Genomic DNA, 13724 nt, shown 5'->3' with positions numbered 1-13724 from the left:
CTGTTTTTATATTGTCAAACAAAGCTGAGTCAATACTTTTCCCTATCCCCTTATTTATGTCAAGTCAGATCTATCCCATTAACACATTTCTTTTCACTATTAAATGTTTATCTTCACTCTTTCTGCCAGCAGATCGATCTGTTAGCTTATTGTTAAAAACAAATTATCCTGCTTGCTCAAACTGTTCTTCCCGATTTAGTTTATTCTACTGTCCTTTATTTGCTCCTGTCTCTATTTCACTTCAGCGGGAGAATGCAGCTACTCTCAGGTACACATCTTCTGTCAGCCATGTGAGAGGCTGATTCTTACCTTGGCTTTAGTGGATTGGGTTTCAAGTTTTGGGTTTACTGTCAAATTGCAATGGAGAATAAAAGACAAAGAGAAGATGACAGCAATTCAAACCAGACCTGGCATCCATTGGAAAAAGTCACAAGGGGGGTATCTTTTTTCTCTTGGCAGTAGGCAGCAGGAGGAATTCCTGGAGCTTTACTCACTAGCTTTTCGTTTTGTCATCACTTGGCTTTGGGAATGGGGTTGCAAGGACACAGTTTCTGCTTGGAGCCAAATGGTTGTGTTTGCATGTTTTCTGAGAAAATATTTTCTGGGACGTGATTAGAGACTAATGAAATTGGTTATGAAAAATCACCTGCACCACTGTAAATATAGCATGTCTCATAAAATACAATTGATTAGCCTAAGTGAGAGGAAGGTAGGGAGCACAGGCTTCTGAAGAGCTCATCTCTGAAGTTGGAGACAGAGTTTTGGGATATAAAGATTGTAGGAAGAAGTCACCATTGGAACTATTATGATTCCAGCCTGATGGTAGTGGTAGGTGCTGGATAGGAGAGGCGGAAACTTGTGTTTGGACAATTTAAATTTGTGTGATAGACCAGAGGCAGTTCATGCTTGAGTAGATAGATTTATTTGGTAACTTGGTAGAAGGAACTTCAATCTGAATGTTCAAGAGCTGAAGAAACTTGATCTGGAAGGACTGAAAAAGGGTTTGTGAAAGGGATGATTGTTGTTGGCTTTGTTATGGAGTAGTGCAGTGGAAAAGCAATTAAAGATTTATTATGTAAAAATAATCCTGGTTTAGAGCATTGTATAAGGTACATGGACATGACTGAGAGAAGATAATTTGTTGACAATGAACAGTAATTGGAGCAGGGATGGAAAAGTCAGGGAGACATTTTTACTCTCTTTTTCTGAAATGAAGTGCACTTGTCATAGGAGAAGAGGAGCCTCTGTATTCTCTCTTTCCCACCAAAATAAGTCCTGAGCCCTCCCATATGTATTCCCAGTCTTTCAAAGTGACCAGACTGCAGAGAAGTGCATGCAATGGCACTCTCATTGGTGGTAACTCAGCTGAAATTGAGACAACATGATACATGCAAAAAGTGTGGGCACTAGTCCAGGTAGGGCTGCCCTTTGCAATTGAGTTCAGTGATCAGGAAGAGGTCAGAACACAGCAGAAAAGGGATATGAGCACAATGAAGGGAGGTAGGGATGGTAAGACAAAGGAACAGTATGATTTCAGAGATTTACAACAGTGGGAAAAGTCTAAGAGGGAAGTAACAATAGTACTGTTAATGAAAACTTCAGACAGCTTAAATCATTAATTTTATCCTGCAACTTAATATATTCTTTTAGGCATATCTCATAAATGGTAAGTTCCAGGGACTGTGGCATTGGGATGAAGTAACCATCATCAAGTTAACTTGAATGTTTTAAGTTTTTAAGGTCTGACCTATTTTCTTACCTTGGGGGAATACTGATTTGATAAGTCATGTGCTAGATTCAAATTGGCAATGACTCTTGTAATAATTCTGTTGGTAAAAATGTGAAAAGAAGAAATCAGAGCTCCCTCTAGAGCATAGAGCATTTTGTTGTTGAACCAGCTATCAGCTCATTTGTAACTTTCCCTCCTCTTTGGTTTGAATTCTTAGCTTTAAAACCAGAAAAACCAAAACTTGCTGTTTGTGGAAGAAACCACACTTTAGTTTACACAGGTACGTAACCTCTATTTCATACATATTCAAGATATGTTTCTTCCTTTGCTTTCATGCAAAATTACACTGGGAACCCTAGAAGTGTTGAGGAAAGAAAAATAAATGAAAATGGGACTGCTAAAACTTAGGAGTTTGACATCCATTTCTTAGAATTTGGGATTTTTTAGAATTGTTTGATTATTCTGAGCCAATGCATTTATAAACTAATATTAGATAGTAGTTTCCTCGTAACAGACATATGGAAAAATTTCTTGCTGGCAATTGAGGTGTGGTTAACAATTATGAATATTTCCTTTAAGCCTTGTGAAAAGATGTTGTTATTTTTATATGCATCTGGACTCAAATTTACCTTAGAAAAATAATCTTTGTTAGTGTGGAGTTATGTATCTGAATAAATACAGTAGAACTGAATGTTTTCAAGTCTTCCAATTCTGTTGCATTTTTGGTTGTACAACATAGTCTGGTATTTCAAAGACAAGTTGCTTTATTAAGCTATAAATAAATAAGCAGTAAATTTAAACTTAAAAATAAATTTGTAGAGACACAGTATACAGAGAATTTATGAAGGTTCTTGTCACGCTTCTATAATTTATGCAATGGAATAGCCATCTTTGTGATTGCAATCCTTTAGCTTTCAGTAATGTTATGAAGAGGATTGTTTGATTATTAGGAGGTTTATATATGTGGAGACCCTGAGCACTGTAAATAAGATTATTAGAATAAACCAGTACATTTTAATAACAATTAAGTGTGCAAGACTGCACAGGGTAAATATTAGTCACCTTTGGTGTACGCACTGGCTAGATAATTTCTGGCCATTTATATAGCAAGGACCATTTATAAATCATATGTCAGTTTATTAACACATTTCTGTCTGGGTTTGCGGTAATAATACACCATATCTGTTTCATCATAGATGAGCACTTTAGATGTGAAACATACTAAAATTAAAAATATAAATCTTAAAGTTCTCTAAAGTTGAAGATATCTGTCATCAGCGCTAACTTCAAGATTCTCAATGAAAATACCTTGTTAATTAAATTGGAAGTTATTTAAATATTAAAATAAGTGAAATATTTCTAATAAAACCTAAGTAAAAATATATTTCATTCACAGTACTCAAAGCTATCAAGTTATTAATTTCTTTAAGTTATGTACTAATACAGCTTCAGTTTTACTTGTGAGTAACATCATTAACCCTTTTTCTCCCAGTTTATCTTGAAATGTACATTATTTGTGGAAGGAGCTGCCTCTTGCTGCCAGGGCCTCTGGTAGTCATTTTGTCAGAGCTCTTGTAGAACTTCCAATCATATTTATTTTTTAGATCAGTCTCCAGAATACTGGGGAATGCAGTCTAAATGCATGTAAGGCCTTCAGGAAGTTCTGATCCAACTGTGTGCAGGAAAACCTTGCTAGCTAGAACAGAAACTGCTAATTTCAGCTGGAGGGTATTTCAGGGCAATAGACCCTAATGTTTTTGTGATGTTTTTTCCATTGAAAATTGAATTGCTCTGGTTTCTTCATTTTGTGTTTTACCTGTGCTTTTCTGTATGCAGAAAAAGGAAATGTCTATGCTGCTGGAGGTAACAGTGAAGGCCAGTTGGGATTAGGTGACACAGAGGAAAGGACCACGTTTCATTTAATTCGTTTTTTTACCAACCGGCACAAGATCAAGCAACTATCAGCTGGGTCGTACACCTCAGCAGCAGTAACTGGTATGAGCAACTGCTAATAAAATCTATTCATGCATGTCCATCCTGGTGTTCCAGAAAGACATTTATTCCAGCATCCTGTCTGCATATGTGGGTGCATTTTCTATCTTCACTCTCTTCTTTCCTTGGCAGCCACAGTCATTTTCTGGCAGGCAGTTGCCTATTTTAACACAGTCTGGCAAGGGGTGTGAGTCTCATGAACTTCTTAAGAGTTTTTGTGAAAGTTTAGTAGAAATCCTTACAAAGGAGAAACAGTATGAATACCCTCAAAAGGGAAAAAATTCTTCAGTTTATTTCCAGGGAAAGCAGCCACAAAACATGAATCCTATGAAAACTAAGCATGTCAAATTCCACTTCTTACTGGAACTATTGTGGTCCATAGGTACAGGCTGCACAGCTGTGTCATTCATTCCTTACTAATTCTGAGAGAGGCTGAGCCTCTCATCTATTTCTCAGGTGGCAAAATGATACCATCACAACATGCTGAAATCCACATAATTACAATACTTCCAGTCACTGGATAGGTGGTCCTTTATTACCCTGTAATGCAATTTCTCATTGTCTTGCTGTACAGCAGCTTTTCTGTACCTGTTTAGGGTAAGTTATTGAGGCTGTTAATTTCAGAACTTGAGAGAGATGCTAGCCTGCTTGTTTGGTTTTTGAGGTTTTTTATGCCAATTGCTGACATTCTCTTAAGATTTTTAGGATGATTTTGAATTATTTTAACTCCTAGCACCGTCTCAGTAGCACTGTGGGTGGTACTTTTCTATTCGCGACTTACTTCCCACCAATAAGAAATATGCATAGAGTTCTAGAAGAACTTAGAGACTTTTCATGTTGTTCACTGGCTTTTTTTGTTTGTTTGTTTGTTTTGTTGGTTTTTTTTTTACTGTTGCCATTGGTCTTTGTTTCAATAGAAGCTGGTCTTAATCAAGCTGGAATATCTACTGTTGTAGTTTAATGAAAGCCAAATGAAGCTGGTCAATATAACCATCGTGAGGAGAACTGAAAGATAAGGCAGGAGTAAGTGGGGTGTCTGCCAAAGTCAGAACAGAGAATTAGTTTGGAAGAACGAGAAAGGGGTGATTTGCACCTAGAAATGAGATGCCTTAAATTCACTGTAATATTTTCATACTAACCTCTGGCAACTGAATTGTCTCACACATTCAGTCTTCCTCTTTCTGAAGGAATGTTTTTTACATAGTACTTTTTCTGTTTCTCTTTATGGTCTAGCATCAGTTGATGCATAAATGTTCTGTGTCACTTTTGAAAAGCTTAAGGGATACCCTCTTACTTCTCACTCCTTTTTTGCATTGTGTTAAATGATCATTTTATATCCCTGAGATCATGGCGTTCGGTGGTATCGTACACAGAGTTTCTGAAATACTCTTCAATAAATAGACAAACTTTTTATTAGTTTTTGTTTCAAATCTATTAACTATATGTGCCTTCATTTTAGAGGATGGGCAGCTCTTTGTGTGGGGTGATAATTCAGAAGGTCAGATAGGCCTGGCCAATGAAGCCTTCGTCAGCGTCCCCTGTAAAGTGGATATTGGAAAACCTGTTTCCTCTGTATCCTGTGGATATTATCACTCTGCCTTGATAACAGGTAAGAGAATGGGAATAGAGGTTAGTGGAGACAAGACAGTGGTTTTCAGATAGTTGTTCCAAACTTGATACACCATTGTTGTTAAGAACTGCCATGTGACAGAAAGCTGTCTATGTAGTTTGGTATTACATTGGAAGAAGAAACCTGCAGTTAATTTTCTGCATTTGCACATTGTTGTGCAAAAGTATATTAGAAATAATGAAATATCACATTTTGTTTTCATAAAGGTTATGATGTATATTGTGGAATAATATTATGGTTTCAAAAATCCACCATTTCTTGAGATTACTCTTTTTTTGTGATGATCAAATAATCATCTTCATCTTCTCTAGAAATATAAATATTAAATATTGCTATGTTATGAGGAAAAATTAATCTCATTTGCTAGAAGTGCAAGCATGTTGTCCAAGTTTGCTGTTCTATCTTAAAAATTAGGTTTTGAAGTCAGTTAAACAGGCAGTATGTGGTATGAGGAGAAGCAATGCTACAGTGGGCTGTTGTCTGATCTCCAGACTAAACGACCTTCCTATTGCTTTCCACCTCTCTCTTCCCCACTCTCCACTGGTTTCCAAAGTGAAGATTCCACTAATTTTTTAATAATGCCAGTATGGATGAATTATCAGCCAGTACTGATGGCATTATGTATGAGCAGGTATGACTTCCTCTCAGCCATATAGATTTACATTATTAAACTTCACCATTTGGTCCCCTCAGAGTAATTAAAGATTTCAAAGGATCAATAGTTTTGATTGTAAAGCTTTTAATGGGTACCCAGGAGTTATTCTATCAGATACCTTTCCCAGATTACTTGATAAGTGTTAATTTTCCACATACAATACCTGTACTGCTCTCTGAGAACATGCTGTTAACAGAATGAGAGCTTGCTATGGTGGACAAATATTAATTAGGTGTTATGCTGGTAGTGGGCAACTTTTATTATGGATGCTTTATTACAGTAAATTAATTAAGTGGCTGGGACTGATCAGGAGCTCAGCAACTGTAAGGAAAAATACAGCCTCCTGAACTCAGAATAAATGGGGGAAAAAAACATGCTTACTTCAAGGATGTAGTAGAAATGTGTGTATCTCTGCCTTAGAGCCAAGAGCTGAAGATCCAGGACTGCAGCTGGATGCCACAAAAGCTCTCATTAGTAGAAGGGTCGAGGACAAGCATCTAAGAGTAAGGAGAGAACAGTGTGTGCCAATTACCCTAAGGAAGTGGAAACTTTTAATGGAAGGGGATAAGAAAAAAAGGCTTAGGGTTGCACCTGGTTAAGAAAAATGGAGCTTCTCAAAATATTAATAGAAAGATGTACTGGTTATCACCTGTGAAAATGAGGAGCTGCTGAACCTGTTACTGCTTAAACAGGCCCAAGTATGAGATGGAAAATCTTAATTTTCAGCCTTAATATTTGCAAGTCCTGCACGTATTGGGTTCAGTCTATGTCACTGAAGCTACTGACACACACATGACCTTCTTTGTGGTGAAAGCATAAATTGTTTTACTACTTTCCTTTGGCCCCTTGCTGACAGTTTTATTTGACTGATACTTCAGCTACCACAAAAATTTAGTATTGGACATCTAAGTACTTTCGCAGAATTGATTTTCTGTTGCACTACTGTCAGTGTGTATCCACACAGTGTTTAAAAATTAACTTTATGCATTTATTCTGAGCATACCACAGTCACAGGATGTGTTACTTATCAGTTATTCGAATACTATAGAATTACTACATTTTGATTTTCAGACATCGAACAGTACACAATCTTTAATAATGTAACATAGATGCAGGATCTAAGACTTGGTAAATGCTGTCAGGCTGAACTGATGAGCATGGCACCATATGGTTCCCTTTCTTAATATGTTTATATTTGACATAAGTTGTTCACTGACTGAAAAACCTGATGGGATCACAGGGATATCTGGGTTGAAACTAAACAGTGGCTCATGAGGACACTAGAAAACATAGTGTGGACACAGAGTGCCCTCTCCAGGGCAGGATGTTCATTAATAAGGGATTGAATAAAACAGTGGTGAAGTATGAATTCCAGCTTCTTTTTAATTTTTTAACTGAAGTTCTTATTTCTTTGACATTGCTGAGTTTTAAAAGATTTTTTTTTTAGTAAACTTTTATCTTTAAAGTGTTTAATGGCTATAAAGCCAAGAGCAATGCTTCTTACGGCTCCAAAAAGATGATTTCACCATTCTTCCTTCTGCTTTCTAGAAGGCTTTCTTTGCAGACAGTAATTTAACTGCTGAACATGTCAGCCACCTGTATTCTACATGTGGACCCCATTCTACATGTGGACCCCATTGATGCCAAAGTAGTTGTAGAACAGAAGGACAGAATAAATCCTGAATATTCTCAATAAAACTAAAAAAAACATTTCTGAAATCTAGACTAGGCACATGCACAGGCAATGACTAACTCAGTTCCATATGCAGATTTGGAACTAGTCTGATTACTCAGTTTGTGTTTGAAAGATGATTGTTTGCTCCCTTTCCCCCTTCTTTGCATTCTTCAAAGAGTTCCACTGAAAAGAAGCTTTTAGTCTGTAGCTTCCAGTTCTCTTTAGGACTTTTTCAGTGTGTTTCCTTCCTTTTTACAAGCTTGGCATGTTGGGTCCCAGTATTAGGGCTATGTCTCAAGTAAAGCAACAGAGAAACAAACTGCTGGGAGAGTGTAGCAACAATTTTGAGCCCTTATACAGATCTTTACTTGACTTGCCTTTGACCACACACTCAGGAGGGGACAATTTTCCAGGAAGCATTAAGCTTGGCAAGCATGTACAGCTCATTTGTCCACTGCAGGAGATGGAGAGCAGGAAAAGCTGATGTATCTCACCACTGCTCTGGATTCTACAGGAGAAGTAGATTTGTGGAGCCAGAAAAGAATTGAATATATTAGACCTCTTCTAGTGTTTCCCCTGCCTGAACTGTAACTGTAATCAAGGTCAAGATAGATTCTTATTGATGTCTTTTCATAGAGAGCTTCACAGGTTCCTTGAATTCCTTTTTTTAATGTATTTTGTCATTATATTTAAGGACTGGTTTAAGAATCATTCACCACACATGCCCTGAATTTCAGTGTTTGAGACAGTTTTAACCAATTTGCTCTTGAATAAATATTTATTTTCTTTTTCTTCTTCATTTATTCAAGGAATCATAGAGTTATCCAGTTCTTTTGCCCACTCATTTTTGTCCCTCATTTGCCACCAGCTAGGTCTCTTATCTACTCTCAAAGGCACATTTTCCTTTGAGGGACGTTTTCCATTCACTTGTCCATTGCCTTTACATGCTCCCGTGATTTAGAGTTCAGTGATACAGAAAATGTGCCACATTAGGGAAAGTTCAACATGTGAGAGTGTGTCTCATATGAGAGCAGAAAATTAAATAACCAGGTTCTGTTTTGAACAGTGTCCTTAAAATGCAGGTGTACTGCACACAGTACATCATGTCCTCAGCATGCAAATGTACTGCACACATACTGCACTCAAAATTTATCTGAGTTTGACTGGGTTCTTTTTATGCTTGACTGCTATTTTTCATAGTTTTAGACCACTATTTGCCTAAAAGGGATGTGTAATATATTCAAAAATTGCTTTGGTAAACGGTTTTATCTTTGTTAGCTGGATTATTAAGTTGAAAAAATGTAATAAACTTGATTAGTTTGGTAGGCTTCGCCATTTGAATCTCTAATCCTCTTAATTAGATAGTGATTGGATTAATTTTTTCAGTGCAATAGTGTTTAAAAGAACTGCTGGTCTCTTCAAAGAGAACTGCATAAGTAGTTATCTCCCAAGTGCTTTTGGGGGTTTTTCAACTTGTTTCTAGAAATATATGGCTGATCTAAGAGTATTGAAAAAATACTTACCTTCCAAAAAATGCAGGGTTCTTTTTGTTGTTGTTTTTTTTTTTTTCTTTCTTTCTTTTCACATAGAATGCCTAATAAAATCTCTTTTTGTCAGCAGAATATTTTGGTTACGGAAAACCTCACATTACAGTTGATTTTTATCTTTTTAATTGGGCTACTGTTTTAGAACAGAAAATTGATGCTGGTGCAAATAACAGCAAAGTATCAGCCTGTTCAGGGTATTTCTGCACATAGATATAAGAAAAAAATCAGAATTAAACCAGGAAACCAAACTGAACAGAGAAGCCTAAACATGGTCCATAGATTTGAAATTAAATTGAATACACTTTTTTGCAGCTGAGGTAATTTGCTGGTTCTTAAAAAGCACAGACAGGTTGAAAAACCGTTAGAAAATAAGTGTAGGAGAATGTAAGCCTCAAGAAGAGGCAGCTGAGAGGGCACCTCATCCCCCTCTGTCAGTGTCTGCAGGGAGGGGGCAGAGGATGGACCAGGCTCTCTTTGGTGGGGCCCAGCAATGGGACAGGAGGAACGGACAGAAACTGATGGCCAGGAAGTTCCACCTGGACATGAGGAAGAATTTCCTTCCTGTGCAGTGACCAAGCCCTGGGACAGATTGTCCAGAGAGGGTGTGGAGTCTCCCTCACTGGAGATATTCCAGAACCTGATGGACACAATCCTGTGCCATGTGCTCTGGGATGACTCTGTGCAGGTTGATTTTCCATCGAATTTCCATGCAAAATTAATTTCTGTTTCAATTCATATCCTTACAGGCCACCTCAGTTGACTTAAATACTGATTACAGAGGAAATTACCACCTCTCAGAAGCAGGGTGTATAAGCTTTTGTTTCCCTTGGCTACATTCCTTGCAGGCTAAATATTGTGATTCTGAGCTTGGAGGGGACTAAAATCTAGCACCTTTGTGTCCCATCAAAGCAGAGTGCTTTTCACAGCTCTTTGGGCATTATACAAATATGTTAAGCTATCCTGTAATGTTCATACACTTTTCTGTCTTTATAATTTGTGTCTGCAGCAGTCTTTACAACCCATCCTTGCTCCTGAGTCTGTGCTGGAAACCATGTGCTCTTCTGTATTTTCACAGGAGATGGTGAACTCTATACTTTTGGAGAACCTGCGAATGGGAAACTGGGATTATTGCCTGAACAGCTGAAGAACAACAGAGTCCCACAGCCTGTACTGGGAATTATAGAAAAAGTTAATAAGGTTGCTTGTGGTGGAGAACACACAGTGGTGCTGACAGGTATGCAATTTAACTGGCTTTTCTTATAGCCCTATAACTGAAACTCAAGAATTTACATTCCACTGAAATGCTGGATGCTGTAGTGATCCTAACTGGAGCATCATCATACATCAAGGAGGTAGAAATCCATGTACCACCCAGTTAAGGCAGGCCTGTGCTGCACTGCCCATGTCCCTTGGCTGCAGGATGAACTTGGCCAGGTGATTTTAACAGAGGGGCTTCCAGGCAGCTCCTGGTTGATACCACTGGTTTCACCACTTGCCTGTCCTTGCCTTTATCTGAAACTTCAGCAGCAAGTTCCCATGTGAATGTTATTTTTATTCATTATAAAATGCTGAATTTATCAGTGTAAATGATGTATAGAGTTGTTTTGATTGTAAGAAAATCCTGTAAGGGCTCAAACTGGGGTAGCCTTCCATGGATGGGATCTGCACAGCATACTGGAGTCCTCTTCTATTCCACACAGCTCGGGATTCCCAGCCTCTGATGGGACAGAAAATTATTGATACCATCTTGTTTTTCTTTATAGTCTTAGCTCAAATAAATAGCATTTTAAGAGAACTTTACATAAAAAAGGCTGGGTGCCTTTCTTGCTGGAATTGTAATAAGCCAGCACTGCCTGGTGCAACACACATGATTGATATTTCTTTCCTCTAAGTAGCTTGAAATTGTTATTGCAGTGAGAGGGGAAATTCTAGAGGAAAGCTTCCATTCTGTAGTGAATTTAAATGCTCTTGAATATTTAGGAAAGTATGTAGGAAGTCACTTTTCAAGTAGCTTCACTATCTACTGGATGCCCAAATGGATTAAATATCTCTTATTGTGATATAGCATTCGCTTGTGTCTTTGAGGAGAATCTTTAGCATAAATATGAAACTAGTGCAGGCATATACATTTGACATATTGTACAGGTTATGAAAATCACCAAATACAACTGTTACATACTGGTTCACAGGGCCACAAGTATAGTACTTGGAAAATGATGTGTATTACTGAACTCCTAAATAGTTGTCTGCCAGTGGTGACTTAGCTTTTCCAAAGCATACGTGCAAAGCACTGCCAGCCATTTCTTCCCAAAAGTTCTATCCTGACCTAGAGTGGTTTAGAAGCAGGAAAGGTAAGTTTGACTTTGCCTGAAGATAGTTAAAAAGATATCAACTTTAGCTTGTAATGAATAAAATATGTGTAAAACTGTATAGCCTGTAATTATTTTCCTGCCAAAATGCAAAAGCTATAAAACCAAGTTGGATGTATAGATATCAGTCCTTAAATCTGTATTCTGAAGGTTCTCTGTAGTTGTCTCTTGTCAATCTTGTGATGTGCCTTCAAGGTTATGTAGCCAAACTTCCTAAAATATAAACTGAAAATGTAACTGAGGAAGATGGTGAATAATATGATGTGGTGTTGTACTGCAAGCCACTGGAAGGAGTAAAGGTGGAAGCGAAATGCTGGGAAGGATTATGTGTAATGAGTCAAGCTGCAAGATTCTGGGTAGGTTAAAATTCCTTTGGGAAAACTATGAAGAGGAAATAGCAGGAGCCAATCCAGGAAATGCAAACATTTGTCTACATTTCAATGCCTTTATCTCCCTTTTTCCACCAACATACAGTCTTATCCTGGCAGTATTCTATGTCACAAAATAAATTTCTTTATGAGAAATCAGATTATCATTATTAGTGAAAAAACTGCCACAAATATGGGGCCAACATGTATAAATCATAGCATTATTTTATGAGTTACAAAGGGAAGTTTTGTAGAAAGAATTTGATTATCATTATTGATCATTTTTTAACCATAAATCTGAATTCAAGCAACAGATATTTTGACTTAATGGCACTTCATGTGATAAAAAATCATTATAACCATGACTTAGAGAGATTTAGAAGAAAGATAAAGACCTGGATGCCATCATCATTATAGTGAAATCTGTACAAGAACTAGAACAAAGAGGGAAATACAAATGCCATAGAAAAAATGCAGTGAAGAAAATACCATAGTAAGTATGTATGTATGTAAGATTTACTTGCTTACGGAAATAAATTATTTAGTAGAAGGTAAAGAAGAAATTTGGTGCTGGCTGAGCTAGCAGTTGATGATCAAAGTGTTGAGTGCCAGATGATCTAGTTGAGTCACAAAAAGAGGAAAACTGTATCCTCCAACAAAATACATTTCCTAAAGTTTAATAGCTGTGATAAGAGTGAAAAGTCAGATAGATGTTTTTTTAATGTGATTCAGCTGTTATTAAATAGGTTACAGCTGTGGACTTCTGACCAAAACACTTCAAGTGAAAGAGTAGATGATAGTGGAAATACTGTCTTAAATGAAAGATACTTAGTCAGAAGTATTGGCATAGAGAAATTTTTCTGACTCAAAGAAAAATTTTTGGAAAAAAGTTGTGAAAAGAGATCACTATGGATACTAATAATTTTAAGTGAGTGTGATATACATACATTATTGGCTTTGCACTGGAAACTTTACTTGAAATCAGTCCTGAATTGCATCTTGAGGTCAAGTGGTGTGACCAGAAACTGAGAATTCTGATGATATATCTTTAAAGAGGAGCAGAAACATTTGCACCTCTTTTGAGCTCATTTTCAAAAAAATTAGGAAAGTAATACAATTCTGAAGAAATTCTGAATTTCATGTGTCATCCTCCGTGAAAATGTGTGCTGCTTGCCCTTAGTAACACAATATATACTGATGTGCATTTCATCCTTTCAGAGTCTTTCCAGTTTTTAAGGATGTGACATTTCAGTCTTGGGAAACAAGAACTGAGTGTGTGACTATTGAATATTCCCCTCCTTCATCTATCTCATTTAACATAGCAATAGCACAGGAGAAAATGTCATATGGAAAAACTGTTTCACATCTTGGCTCATTTCTTGACATCATTTCTACTCAGGGTTTATCAAATTAGAAGAAAGCATAATTCAGTTATCTTACAGAGTACAAAGCAAATTTCTTCCTGACTCTCATGTGTAATTAGTCTATTCCAAAGCACTTCATTTGATTCCTTTTTTATGACTGTTATCTATTCTATTGGCAATTTTGTGTGGTAAGAACCACTGTAATCTGGGTTATTAAATCAAGGTACTGTTCGGAATCTCTACAAGTATCAGAGTAAAAGGTAGAAAGTATATATTAAAATAATTCTTTGGGGTTTTTTGCTCTGAAATTCCAAAATGGGAAACTCAGTTATTTTTCCCAGAGAAAAAGAATTAAATTGTTGAGAGCAGTAATTTAGAAAAACCCAGTTTTTAAA

General features: G+C 37.0%; 1 protein-coding gene across 1 annotated transcript in view; it reads left to right on the top strand.

Annotated features, from left to right (window-relative positions):
- Positions 1-13724, top strand: part of RPGR (retinitis pigmentosa GTPase regulator) — a 50470-nt gene that overhangs the window by 8161 nt on the left and 28585 nt on the right. Inside the window, 4 exon segments of the mRNA XM_039552154.1 lie at positions 1947-2009; positions 3566-3724; positions 5181-5330; positions 10304-10462. Of these exon segments, the coding sequence (XP_039408088.1) occupies positions 1947-2009; positions 3566-3724; positions 5181-5330; positions 10304-10462 (531 nt within the window).

Source organism: Corvus cornix, chromosome 1 (genome assembly GCF_000738735.6).
Source record: "Corvus cornix cornix isolate S_Up_H32 chromosome 1, ASM73873v5, whole genome shotgun sequence".
NCBI classification, from domain to species: Eukaryota; Metazoa; Chordata; class Aves; order Passeriformes; family Corvidae; genus Corvus; species Corvus cornix.
Note: the sequence above shows the minus strand (reverse complement) of the source record. Positions and strands in the feature narration are given on the sequence as shown.